The following is a 14,725-nucleotide window of genomic DNA, read 5'->3' on the forward strand; positions in this document are numbered from 1 at the left end:
GTTATAAATTGAGGTTTAATTTCAAATTGTACCCCATCAAGAGCCGGAGTGGGGGTGAGATGTGGAAAATCTGTAAGCTTTGGGTGTGAGTAATCACTAAGCTTCTTTGGAGCCGCCATCTCTAATTCTGCGTCTGATGATACCTCTTAATCGCTAGAACCAGTTGGAGGATCGCGGTGATTATTATTATTATCACCAGAATCTGGCAGGATTTGCTTGTAGAGATTTTTCTGTCTATGGAAGGAACGTTCGATCTCAGGATCGAATGGGATGTACCCTGATCTGGAACACCTGGGCATAAACAAAAAAAACTAAAAGAAAATAGAGAACTAACGTTCTCTGAGACAAAAAGAAAATAATCTAGACTACAAAAATAATCAGAAATAAAAATAAAACCGTTTCCCCGGCAACAACGCCAAATTTTGACAGGGTAAAGTCGTATCTCCTAATCAAATGTATTTACCTAAGTCTTCTAACTAAAGTAGATAGGGAAGTAGGGCCGAATCCACAGAGAAACGAGTCTTTCTATTCCTAATTAACTAATATAATCTAGATTATGAAGTAACCAATATTTATATTTGAATAATAAACTAAACTACGGAGATCAAGAATAAGGAGAAAATAATATATATAAAAGGATCTAGGGCATAGGTTCACCAATAAATAATATTCCAGGGTTGAATATAATAATCATTCATCAATGCATAATTAATCAGATTATAAAGGGCTTTCGCTACGTATTATAATAACACAATTAATTTACCGGTATTAAATCTCATCTTTCAAATCTTGACCTAACCATTTATAAATTAACCTGCCTATTGAAAATGGACCTAAACATCAATTCTCATCTGTCGAATCTCGAATCAATATTGTCAAACTCATGCATAAGAGATCAGGCCTAATCTAGTCACAGAGCATTAAATCAATCAATAGGAAATTAATCTAGCATTGACAATCAACAACAATAAATTACCCTTTCATATTATTTATGGATTCCCACAAACCCTAGAAAGAAAACTACTCACACATAATAGAAACTAAACTAATCAAGGCAATAAAACAAAACATGATTAAAGGAATAAAATAACAACTAAGATTAAGAGAAGAGAAATAGTTACCAAAGGAAATCTGTATTAATGAAAATAATCAAGAACAAAGTTGAGAGAGAAAATATCCTAAGTAGAGAGAGAAAGTCTAAGAGAGAAGGTCATTAGAATTTACGTACATAATTCGTACTTAAACATTCCTCAAACAAAAATTAACACAAAACTAATCATCCCCTAAGAAAACACGCGCCCGATCGGGCCCCCTTTTTTTACTTGCCCATGCTTTGTATGCCGCGCCCGATCGGGCGCGCCTCTTCCTTGAGGGTTCTTCTGCGCGCATCCGCCCGATCGAGCGTATGCTTGCCCGATCGGGCCCGGTCTTCTTCTTCGAGGCTTGGATTTCGATTGGGCTCAATTCCTCGGCCCAATCTGGATTTCCTCATCGGGTCTTTATTAATCGATCCAATAGCCTCGATATCTCATACTGAGCCCTTAATCTTCGGCTCTCACCGATCCTGGGCTTAAAGAGTGGTCGTGTCCTTCTAGCTTCCGTATTCGGTCCATGAAAACCCGGGAAAATGCTCCAAAAGTGCAATTTCCTATAAAACTCAACTAAAACTACGAAAACACTAGAAAACATAAATTAGTAATAAAAGTGGCCCTAAAGAGCCAAAAACACTACTAATTATGACCGTGGGACGGGGGTAAAACACTATATAAATTGGACATATCAATACCCCAACCCATAATTGTCAATACTCTAGAAATGCACGCTTTCTAGAGTTTTATTGCTCATCTATGTTTCACTTTACGTGATTACCATTTTAATTAATAGTCGACTCATTCAAGAAGACCATACATAACAATCGTACATTAATTCACTTTTAATCTTATTTAGGACAATGGTGATCACATCACAAATTGACCTTTATTTCCATTAAACTTCCAAATTTATTTCCATTAAACTTCCTAATTATCCAAATTGTTGAACATAGTGAACCCACCTAGCCATTTCGGCTTAATAATCCACCTTTACTCAACATACTAACAAGGCATGATTGACTAATAAATAAATAAATAAATAATAACCTTGTGGAATAATTAATAAATTCATTCCACTTAAACCATTCAATTCCAATCCTTTAATAATCCAAATGTGGTTAACAAACCATTCCAATAAAAATATGTTTGTATTAACATTCCATACAAACAATTAATCCAATATAATTCAACATGTTTGCATCCATAATTCCATACAAACATAACCAATTCACCAAATCATGTCTCATAAACATAAGCACATGAATTAATTAAATGTATAACCAAACAATTTTCATCCAAGTGTTCTCTAATCATGAAACTAAGTTTATTCCTTTGGTACCTAAACATGATACTACTTACAACGAAGTAGACATGTACGTACCTCGCATAAACAATCCTTTGTGCCACTTTTAATCAATTAAAAGTCACCTATGTAAAAATCACTTCCTAGAAAACAACCTACAACAATAAATTAATACTTAACCAAAAATTCCAGCAATATAAATTAGATTAAAAATCCTTAAAATTTCATCAAAAACATGTTTTTATGCTTAATTATGCATTAGAAATACAATAGGAATAAAAGCCCCAAATTAATTGATCATAAGAACCCTAAAATCCCAATTTCAATAAATTAAAACCTTAGGTTTTATAATCACAAAATCTGAAAATTTATAACATAATTAAAATCTGAAATTATAAGTTTAAGCTATCAAAAACATGAATTTGATACTAAAAATATAAACTTTATATTATAAAATCAAAACCCAAAACTAATTTAACAAACATTGAACAACAAAAAAAAAAAAAAAGAAAGGGAAGAGAGAGAAGAGAGAGCAAGCAGCCACGTGGGCCGCGCTGCTGGTGGTGCGTCGGCGGTCAAGGGGCAGCGCCGGTGACCGGCGGTGGTGTGGCAGTAGGTGGCAATCGGTGGGGGGCAGCAAGGTGAGTGAAAACTCACTTAAGAAAGAAAGGAAAAGAAAAAAAAGAAAAAGAAAAGAAAGAAAAAGGAAAAAGAAAAATAAAAGAAAGGAAAGAAAAAAAAATAAAAGGGAAAAGAAAATACTAACCTTTTTGTTTGGGGAAAATTTGGGGATGTATGGAGTATTTATAGGAGAGAGATTTGTAGGGTAAATATGAATATTGGGCCTCATTAAATTAATGGGCTAATTAAGTAAGTAAAGTGAGGTTGACTTTGATTGTTTGGACATGAATTATAGAATGATGGTATGTAAAAAAAAAAAATTGTACCAAAATAATTTTCGACCCAAATTAAAAATTGAAACTTTCAAATTAAATTCCGGAAAAATACAAATATATATTATAAATGAAATAAAATTCCATTTATAAATTATTTTAAAAATACGGGGGATTACAAAAAATCAGATCTTTCTCTAAAGAGACTAGGAAAGCAGAAAATCTTTTAGAAAGGGCAACCTGAATACCATTGATTCTAGCAATCAAGTGCCTTTTTTTATTAGTAATATTATCAAAAATGTTGTGATTCCACTTTTTTATATTAAATAAAAACTCATCCCTGCCTTTTAAGAAATCAAAGTCATGCAAATTCCAATTATAATGAAAAAATCAGAAAAGTCGGGATGTTCAAGCCATGCAGCCTTACACCTAAAGGGATAAGGGCCTCCTTTCCGATTATCAAAAATAGAGATTAATATGGGACAATGATTAGAATAAGTGCGGGCAAGATGTGATACCTGAGTATTGGGATAGGTGTTAAGCCAGGTCGGATTTCCCATAGCCTTGTCAAGTCTCTCCTGAATAATATCAAGTACTTCTCTAGCGTTGTGCCAAGTGAAAGGATTGCCAAAGAAGCCTAGATCAACCAAGTAGGCTATATCAGCTAACTTATTTAAGTTAAAGCATTGAGTTTGTCTAAACTTTAGACCTCCAGATTTTTCAGAGGGATTAGTGACCTCATTCAAGTCACCTAAGAAGAGCCATGGAGTGTCGTCAGGGGGTAAGGAAGAGTGAAGATCATTCCATAGTCGATGCCTCTTCGAAGGGGAGGAAGGAGCATGCACAGCTGTGAGGAGAACTTCCTTACTGTCCGAAGAAAATTTAAACAAGGCATGAAAGTAATTCCTAGTATGACCTTCGATGTAGTCAATTAGCTCAACATTACTTTTATACATGAGCCAAATACCATCCCTAAGACCATTTGGCTTTACAAACTCGAATTTATCAAATCCTAAAAGATTGGAGACTTGAGAGGCTCTAGTAACGTCACTTTTAGTTTCCAGTATTATGAAAATGGAGGGTTTATGAGAAGAAATTACCTCCAAAGCATGAGGTATGAATTCATTCCTTGATGCTCCTCGAACATTCCATAGGACGATCTTCATATCAAGGTCGAGAAAAGGTGGTACTGGCTTTCCATTACAGAACAGGACATCAAACTTGTCCCATTCCTTCCATGCCTCCGATCGTTCCATTTGAACAACATCGTGAATTTTCAGAGGGATAAGCATCGAGTCTAACTCTGTAATCCCCCATATTTTTAAATATATTATAAATGAAATTATATATTATTTATAATATTTATTTGTATTTTTCCGGAATTTAATTTCAAAAGTTTCAAATTATTTTTGGGGTTGATAAACGATTTTATTACAAAGAACTTTTTATGAACCTTCCTTCTATAATTTATGTCCAACAAACAAACCAAACCCAGTTTACTTTCTTAATTGACCCATTAATTTAATGAGGCCCAATATCCCTACTTACCCTACTACCCTCTCTCCTATAAATACCCCATACATCCCCAAAAATTTCCCCACACAAAAGGTTAGTCTTATTTTCTTTCTCCTTTATTTTATTAATTTGTGTAATATAATTATTGATTATGAGTTTTGATTTTATTGTTTGAAATTAATTTAATTAGTATCAAATTGTATTTTGATGATTAAACTTTATAATTTCAGATTTTATAAATGTTATAATTTTCAGATTTTGTAAATTTAATAACCTAGGGTTTTTAATCATTGAAAATCATGATTTTAGGGTTTTTATGAACAATCGATTTAGGGCTTTTATAGTAATGATGTTTCGAAATTTTGGTGATTATACTACTAATTAGTTTAACTTAATTCCAGATTATTTTGAACACGTAAATTCGTGTTTTAATGTTTAGATTTTGGTTCGTTAATATTAATCCCGTTTTAATCCCGATCAGGTTCTGAACTCATCCGATTTTGACAAAAAAGTAAAGTTTTCCACGTGGAAACAATGTTTTAAGAAAGACTCACTACCTTTGGTAGTGAGTACCACCCTCTTGTGGCCAAATTCAGCCTCTAAATATGATTTTCGGGCAGTTTTTGATTTTTAACGAAGTTTTTTTTTATGCTTAATGTTTATGATTAGTTTTGGGTTTTGATTTTATAGTATAAAGTTTATATTTTTAGTATCAAAATCATGTTTTTATGTTTTAAACTAATAATTTCAGATTATAATTGTTGTTATAATTTTCAGATTTATAAGTTTAAAAACCTAGGGTTTCAATTTATTTAAATTGGAATTTTAGGGTTCTTATGACTAATTAAATTGGGGCTTTTGTTCCTATTGTATTTCTAATGCATAATTAACCATAAAAACATGTTTTTAATGAATTTTTAAGGAGTTTTAATCTAAATTATATTGCTGGAAATTTGGTTAAGTATTAATTTATTATTGTTGCTTGTTTTCTAGGAAGTGATTATTTCTTAGGAGACTTTTAAGTGATTAAAAGTGGCACAAAGGATTGTTTATGCGAGGTACGTACATGTCTACTTCGTTGTAAGTAGTATCATGTTTAGGTACCAAAGAAAAGAACTTAGTTTCATGATTAGAAAACACCTGGATGAAAATTGTTTGGTTATACATTTAATTAATTCATGTGCTTATGTTTATGAGACATGTTTTGGTGAATTGATTATGTTTGTATGGAATTATGGATGCAAACATGTTGAATTATATTGGATTAATTGTTTGTATGGAATGTTGATACAGGCATATTTTTATTGGATCGGTTTGTTAACCACATTTGGATTATTAAAGGATTGAAATTGAATGGTTTAAGTGGAGTGAATTTATTAATTATTCCACAAGGTTGTTATTTATTTTATTACTCGAGCATGACTTGTTAGTATGTTGAGTAAAAGTGGATTAAGCCGAAATGGCTAGGTGGGTTGACTATGTTCAACAATTTTGAATAATTTGGAAGTTTAATGGAATTAAAGGTCAACTTGTGATGTGATCACCATTGTCCTAAATAAGATTAAAAGTGAATTGATGTATGATTGTTATGTATGGTCTTCTTGAATGAGTCGGCTATTAATTAAAATTGTAATCACGTAAAGTGAAACATGGATGAGCAATAAAACTCTGGAAAGCGTGCCCTTCTAGAGTATTGACAATTATGGGTTGGGGTACACGGTGGTAGCCCGTGGCTTTTCGAGGCTTATTTGATCAGCATGTCCTCTTTTCTTTTGGTATTTACATTTTTATTTTATAATGAAAGTTAGATGGGATCCTAGACTAACTTTGTGAGAATGAAGTCGCGCCCATTCTTGCATCGCGCTAAACTTTTATTTTAAATGTTCATTTGGGACCAAAATGATTTGGTGGATTGGACAACCTCGTCTATTGCTTACTCCAACTAAATTAATTAAATTAAATATAAAGAGTCAAGTGTTTGGAATTGATTAGCAAGTATGTTGAGTTGATTGAATTGTTTAAGTGTGGAGTCTTGATTAATGAATTTGTGTTGTATGTTTATTTACTTTAATTAGTTGAGCATGCTAGGCTTGGTACGTTGTAGCTTGTATGTACTCAGCTTTGCTGATTGCGTGCTTTTGTGTGTTTTCTTTTGGTCATGGCCTTCGCCTTTCAATGACCCTGTGATGATCCAATTATTACACTTGTATTATTGGGGAGCAGTATTGCACAGGTTAGCTTGATGATGTGAAGTTCGGAGATTTGACATACGCATTGTCAAGGGATTGGTGTGATTGAGAGTATTCGTTCTCTGTGTTGAACTTATTTATGTTTTACTATTTTAATTATGTTTTGGGATTTTGGAATATTGGTTTGGTTTTAATAAGGGCCTTTATGGTTCCAATTTGTAAGCTTTGACTTATTGGTTTTCTAAATTATATTATTTTAATATTTAAGTTGGATTTCCGCTGCAATACTTTGATAAAGCCTTAACGTTTTAACACGTGGCGGTAACATGCCAATGGTTCTCCTCTATTTTTATTTAAAGTAAGTGGTTTGGAAAAGGGAGAATTATTGGGGTGTTACAAACTCCCTGATCATGTTCTTTGTTTCTCAGAAATTGACATCTATTTGAAGACCCAACACTCCTTTTGGAATCAAGAAGATTTTCATAAGGTCTTCTGGTTCTTCTAGATTTTGTTCGTTGTTTGCCGAAGAGAGGTTGTTTATCTGAGGATTCTTTGGGGGTGGAATTAGGCTGTGAATTGGGTAATTGGGCCATGCAACCTGTTGTATATACCAAGGTCGCAGGGGTTGAGGAGCTGGAGGGGGTGGTGGCGGAGGCTGGTGGTGGATGAACTGGTTGTTCATGAAGGAATTGATCTGCAGGAGGGTGTTGTACATCATTTCGATTTTGGCCGGAGTCGGGGCTGATTCGATCGACGACCATAGAAATGGTGTCGGAAGCTGAGGAGTGGTCTAAACCAACTCTTTGATTTGAGACGAAGTCATAGAGGGATTGGTTGGAAACGGAATTGAGGGAGTATAAGGAGGCAGGTAAGGAGAAAACGACATCCTCATTGAGAGGGGAGACGTCGGGGTAATTGAGAGGCCCTGAAGAGGGCGAGGTTGAGATAGGGTGATCGGAGGAGGAAATTGGGACTGTTGAGGGGTCGGGGATAGAGAATTCTTTCTGGTGACTCGCACCGACTGGCAAGGTGGGGGACAGACCAGGGTTAATTTCTGTTTGTTTTTCTCCATTGGAAGCTAGTTCTTGGTTAGGAGTTTCAATGTTAATATTTTTCTATGAGGAAGCAATCTGAGAATTGAGGGTTATAATACGGGAAGTGGAAGGGTTTGCATGGATCACCATTGTTGAAGTCGAGTGTTGAGGTGCTAAATGGCAAGAAAGGTATGTCGAAAGAAGAGGACATGGAGAAGAGGAAGCGTGTGGGGGTAGAGGAATAGAAGAGAGATTTGGGGGATTTCCTTTGTTATTTTCTATGCTAAGATCATCATTGCCTTGATTTAAAAAATGGTTTATAATCTGATTGGGGAGGGGGGTTTATAGTGGGGTCTAGAAGAGCAAAAGCATTAGAAGAAAATTTATTTTTTGTAGCTGAATCAGCAGAAGCTGAAGTTTTTTTCTTTTTTTTGTGGACTTAAGTGGGTAGAAGCATTGGGCTATGGGGTTTGTTTGGGCTTGGGGTTAGAACTGGGCTTAGGGTTAGGACTGGGTTAGAACTATGGATTGAGATAGAACTGGTCTTAGATGGAGAATTGAGGTTAGAAGGAGTAGCAATATTTTTTCTCATTGGTGATTTTTTCTTGTTGGAAACAATTGTCCAAGGGCCATATTCAGAGGAGAAGTGGGAGACATTGACTCTAGAATTTAGGCTAGTGGAAGGTGATAAATCATCCACTATAGAATTATCTTTGTTAGGAACAAGGTGATTAGGTGAGAGGCTCTTACCTTTATCAAGAGAAGCAATGTCAACAACTACTTGACTTAAGGTGCATTTGTCTTTGGAGTGACCAATTTTTCCACAAAGGAAACATAGACATTGTATATTTTCATATTCAATACATTGCCAACTATTTCCAACCCTGACATTCGTTATGAAGGGAGATGATATATAAATGTCAATGCAAACTCTAGCGTATCTAGCTCTAGTAAGATGATCTGTAACGTAGTCGACTCGTAATGGATTACCAGCAAGTTTCGTTATATCAAAAAGGGCTTCTTTATCGTAATATTCCACCGGTAACTCAGGAAATCGAATCCAAACCGTCATTATGTCGAAAGGATTCATATAAGGACGGAAGTTAGGTTTCCACTTAAAGATCATCAAATAATGATCTAGAATGAACCAAGGACCCCCAAGGAGAGCCCTTTCATAATCGTCTTGAACAAAGAATCGAAATATATATATAAACATCTTTTCCAAGATCAATTACTTCCAAAGAGCCTTTTGGTCTCCACATAGCTCTTACCCGTTGGGTTATGAATGAGAGACGAACCGAAATATATACCCAAGCATTTGCCCATTATGTTTAATTTCCAAGGCTTCCTTAGCTTGTTTAAGGTGTCTTTACCAAAAGAGACGACCTTAGAGGGATCAGGGGGTGAACACAAATCATCTTCCCATTCCGTGGAAGAGATGACAATCTTCTGAGCTTCAGAAAACCATTGAGAGGAAGCTTGTACTGCCTCTCGAAAAGAATGCTTAGAAGGATTGGGAGGGGCTTGAGTAGGACTAACAGAACCCTCAATACACTCCATAACCTGATTAAAGTTAGCAGAATGAACATTGTCTACCATATTAGAAGTAGGAAAGACAGTGTCAACCACCATACCAGGGGGAACTGCCATATTGAGGACGATGGAGGAATCAGTCAACATAGATTCATCCTAGAAGACTAAAGGACTTTGGGAATTCATGAAAACTTAAAATAACGAAAACAAGAGAAAAGAAAAGAGACAGGACATGACATAGGAGGGAAACCGAAGGCCAAACACCTGAAAAAGAAAAACAATTTGAGGAAAGAAAGCTAACTAGATCTCAGACAAGGATTCCCAAGGCCTTCTTGCCTAAGCAAGAAGGATAACCCTTGATGATCCTCGAGAGAGAAAGAGGAAATTAGAGAGAGAAAACATTTATCAATTTATGAATAGTGTAAAGATTTCAAATGAAAACAAAAAGGAATGAAGAAAGTACTATATAGTTTAATACTACTATATGATAGGGGATTCTAATTTGTTTTTCACAATTGTTAAATAATTATAATGAATAAAGGGTAAGATGCCTCGAATTTTAGTATGCTAATGCACAAAAGTTGTATTATAATGTAATAGTATCCTCCGTCCCATAATATTATTAAAATGCATAATAAAACTATAAAAGTGGTCTCAAAGTGTTGGTAAATCCCACAAGTTTCGAACACTGAATCATGTGGATATAAGATCATACTTCTTAATTACCATATTAATATCTTATAGCCAAAACTAATTATAATCTATGTTTTATATATACCCATTCTTCTTCACTCATTTTTCCAAATAAACAAAAATATATACAATAGTTATATAGCTTGGAAAAAAAATGAGTAAAGAAGAATAACCTCAACAATTTCAAGACAAAGAAAAGTAATTCTTTTTAAATCCTATTTTTTTCCTATTATATCTTTAAGTAACAATTCAGCGCAACTCCCATTCTACACACTAGTAGCTTGTTTTAAAACCGATGCTTAATGAGAATTTTTTTTTTTCACCAATATTGATGGAAATCTTTCTTTGTTGTCAAACTTAATTCGTGAGATATTCCATGTAATTTCCAATAAATTAAACTTGATAAAAACATGTAGAATATTCCACAATTACACAATTAACTTGTAAAAATATATAGTTCTAAATCATCTTAAAGATAAATAATAAAGTGTATCTCAAACTACAGTATGTTAAAGCAGAATAATAGTATTAAAATGCTTAATAACAGTTTCAAATATAGTCTCAAATGTCATTTGGCCATGTTTAGTTCACCAATATATAGGACTTTTAGACAAAAAAATAAAAAAAAATGAAAAAATAGATAATTTCAGAACATAATTAGATTCTTGATCTAAACAAAAAAAAAAATGATAAAAAATAAATAAATTAAAAAAAAAAGAGGACTACATGATTTATCATGGGATATTTTCAAATGATTTTAATTGAACTTCAAATGTTCCGGAAGCTATAAAAGTTCATTATTCCCCACTTGAACTCTTTATGCACAATTATATAGATCTTGATTTGTTTTGGCGATAATCAGCTCATTTTGAAGCTCTAACTCCAGTCTACTAGATTGTGGCTCTCTTTAAGTTTCCTACAAAGAACACAACCCAATCATGAGACGACATTGACTTGAAAACTTTTTGTGCAAATATCTATCTATAACTTTATACTAAAGGCGAAACCAGGAATGAGACATGTCATATCCTGGTTAAAAAAATTTCCCCCAAAAGTTTTTTTTTATTTTTTTGGCCAAAGCTTCTTAGAGAAGTTTTTAATACAAACTATGCAATAATATTTCATTACCTATTTGATAAGTATATTCCACATTCAAACAAAGATATTATTTTTTTATACAATAATATGCAATAATAGTTTATGTAACTTTGTAATGTAATTCATAGTTATTTTTATTAGTCGTGCATATATTATTGTCTCTGATTTCTTTAGTGTGATATATTTAAATTTTTTTTTTGTAATTACAAAATTTTCATCCTTTTTTGCAATTAGGTAGAATTTTTTATAATTAAATAATAGTGTTAAACTAATGATAAGTATTAAGTATTAAAAATTACCGTGCATGGCACGGGACTTAACCTAGTATATATATATATATGTGTGTGTGTGTGTGTGTGTGTGTGTGTGTGTGTGTGTGTGTGTGTGTGTGTATACCAACTCCTATTATATAATCTATTAATAATGAAATCATATTAATACAGTATAATTAGCCAATAAGCAAGCTAAAATCTAAAGGCAGATAAGCATTAAAAATAGCATCCAAAGATAGCAAACCCAATCACTTACTATACTAGCATCTCAAATAATGAAATGTATCTCATATTTTTTTAGTAAAGCAAAGCTTTTACGGAGTAAGATATAAACTTAACACAATATATATGCATACGTTCAAAATATAACAAAAATTTCTAAACTCTTTTTCTACATTTTTTAACCACTTTGTGATCTATATGTCCAACAAGAAATAGAATAAAATTCATTTCTTAATCTTTGTCATACTTATCAGATTTGTTGTTTGCATCATTATCTAATGCATAATCATCTGCACCCTGCAACATATAAATACAACAAAAAAAATCAATTCAATAAACAAACCAGATGACAAGCAAAACATTAGCACATTTCAATAAATTAAAGAAGCTTTAGATATAGTATTTGATTAAGGTTAAACAAATCAGGGTTTCAATGGGTTTAATTAAAGAAGCTTTAGATTGTTTAAAGACCTAAGGTTCTTCTCATCTTGAAAGCTTTAGACGTACGGTATGCAAAAGGAACAAGCCAATTATAAGAACAAGCAAATTATGCAAAGGAACAATAATCCAACTATGCAAGACAATTATATGAAACTAAACCAAAGTTCAATAACTTTACCAATAATAGATAAAAGAACTTTGGGAGGTTACTTTATTTTGGAATTCCTGGCCTATTCTTAATTAGGTATATATATGATAGTAGTAGTAAGTTATTGTAATCCTCCGTATTTTTAAAATATTTTATAAATAAAATTTTATTTTATTTATAATATTTATTTGTTATTTTTCGGAATTTAATTTCAAATTATTAATCTGGGTCAAAAATTATTTGAACAAATTATTTTATGCACCTTTATTCTACAATTTATGTCCAATCAAACAAGCCTAACCCATTTGTTTACTTAATTGACCCATTATTTTTATGAGGCCCAATCTTCCTTTTTACCCTACAATAATTCTCTCTTATAAATACCCCATGAATCTCCAAAAATTTCCCACACAAAAAGGTTAGTCTTATTTTCATCCTCCTTTGTTTCATAATTTTGCTTAATGTTAATTTAATTGTTTTAGGTTTTGATTTTAGTATAAAGATTATATTTTTAGTATCAAATTATATTTTAGTGGTATAAAGATTATAAATTTCAGATTATATTTATGTTATAAATTTTCATATTTTATGAATTATAAACCTAGGGTTTCAATTTATTGAAAATCATGATTTTAGGGTTTTTATGAACAATTGATTTAGGGCTTTTATAGTAATGATGTTTTGAAATTTTGGTGATTATAACTACTGATTAGTTTAACTTAATTCCAGATTATTTTGAACACGTAGATTCGTGTTTTAATTTTTAGATTTTCGTTCGTTAATATTAATCTCGTTTAATCCCAATCAGATTCTGAACTCATCCAATTTTGATGAAAAAGTAGTGTTTTCCATGTGAAAACAACGTTTTAAGATTTTAACGAAGTTTTTTTATACTTAAAATATTATCCTTGATTTTCGGCCAAATTCAGCCTCTAAATATGATTTTCGGGCAGTTTTTGATTTTAACGAAGTTTTTTTATACTTAAAATATTATCCTTGAGTTTGATTAATAAAATTAATTATGTTTAAAGTTAATTAAGCATAAATATATGTTTTTATTGAAGTTTTAAGTGTTGGAAATAGTTTCTAAGTACTACTTTTGATGTTTTATAAAGAGGGTTTAATCACCCATTAAAAAGGGAGATTATTAGGGGTTTTTATATAATTTTCAGATTTTTATTAGACTTTGAACTTGCTGTAATTTCATGTATAAGAGTGTATTTTAAGGTTTTTATGAAGAAAATTTAAGGAACTATATATAAGCCTTTAATTTTAACTAAAGGGAAGGTTTTAAAGTGTTGTTTGATTTGGATTTTGAAGGTTTTAAGTAAGTTCGTATTGCTGTAAATTTAATTGATTGGGTATTGATTGAGATGTTATTATTTGACTTAGGAGAGGAGTTTATTGAAGGTGATTTCTAGTTAGTAAAGTGGCATACCAATTCGTTTGCTCAAGATACGTACAAGTTACGAAACCTTTCTTTTAGGTGCATGTTTAAGGACGGATCGAGAACTTAGTATCATGTATAGGGATGACTGAGTTAAATTGTTTGGTTATACTTTGTGAATTTCGTATGACGTGCACTATTTTATATTGCAAGTATTATTTGTGCTCTAATTATGCAAGGTGCGCTTAGAGGAAAAGGTATATGATTGGTGTAATGATTAATTTATTACTCATTCATGATTATGCAAGCAGGATGAGTAAAGGAAGAATTTAAGTCTTCTAAGACGAGGTTAAGGTTTTGGGGTGCCTTATGCACTCAAGGTGTTTATACACCGAGTTAGTAAAGGAATAAATAATAAATGTTGCTTGTCACTAATAAATCAAGAATTGAAATTGGAAAGTTGTTTTACTTGATTGAATTGATATTGGATTGATTGTATGTGTGTATATGAGTCATCACCAAGTCTAAACCTGTAAATCACGTAAAGTGCAAGATGGATGAGCAATAAAACTCTGGATTGGTGCACTTCTGGAGTAATGACAATCAGGGGTTGGGGTACATGGGGTATTAGTCGTGTACTTTTTTCGAGGCCGTCTGATCTACGAGTCTCTTATTTCAAATATTTTTCAAAACTAGGAGTTAGGTGAGATCTCATACTAACTACGGTCACGGAGTCGCGCCCGTGGTCGTTGGATGTTTATTGATGTTTCCAAATGGAGGCATGCATGGGGTTTTTCTTTTATTGATGTTCCAAATGGGACATGGGTTGGACAACCTTGTCTATTGCTAAATCCAATGAAATAATAAATGAGTTAGTTAATATCAACTAGTGAGGTCTTAATAAAT

General features: G+C 32.6%; 1 protein-coding gene across 1 annotated transcript; it reads right to left on the minus strand.

Annotated features, from left to right (window-relative positions):
• Positions 1–3,634: 3,634 nt before the first annotated feature.
• LOC110716653 lies at positions 3,635–9,097 on the minus strand. The gene is made up of 2 exons (XM_021895299.1): positions 8,776–9,097; positions 3,635–4,590 (listed from the first exon to the last, which is right to left on the minus strand). Exons 1-2 carry the CDS (start codon positions 9,095–9,097, stop codon positions 3,635–3,637), a joined length of 1,278 nt encoding a protein of 425 aa, XP_021750991.1.
• Positions 9,098–14,725: the final 5,628 nt, after the last annotated feature.

This window comes from Chenopodium quinoa, unplaced genomic scaffold (assembly GCF_001683475.1).
Source record: "Chenopodium quinoa cultivar QQ74 unplaced genomic scaffold, ASM168347v1, whole genome shotgun sequence".
NCBI classification, from domain to species: Eukaryota; Viridiplantae; Streptophyta; class Magnoliopsida; order Caryophyllales; family Amaranthaceae; genus Chenopodium; species Chenopodium quinoa.

What these genes read in the sequence shown, in the direction of transcription:
- LOC110716653 (XM_021895299.1), bottom strand. Translation starts at nt 9,097, where the DNA reads ATGACGGTTTGGATTCGATTTCCTGAGTTACCGGTGGAATATTACGAT. An exon ending in CATTGCTTCTCTTGATAAAG is followed by an intron (nt 4,591 to 8,775) that starts GTAAGAGCCTCT and finishes GGGGGATTACAG; the next exon opens with AGTTAGACTCGATGCTTATC.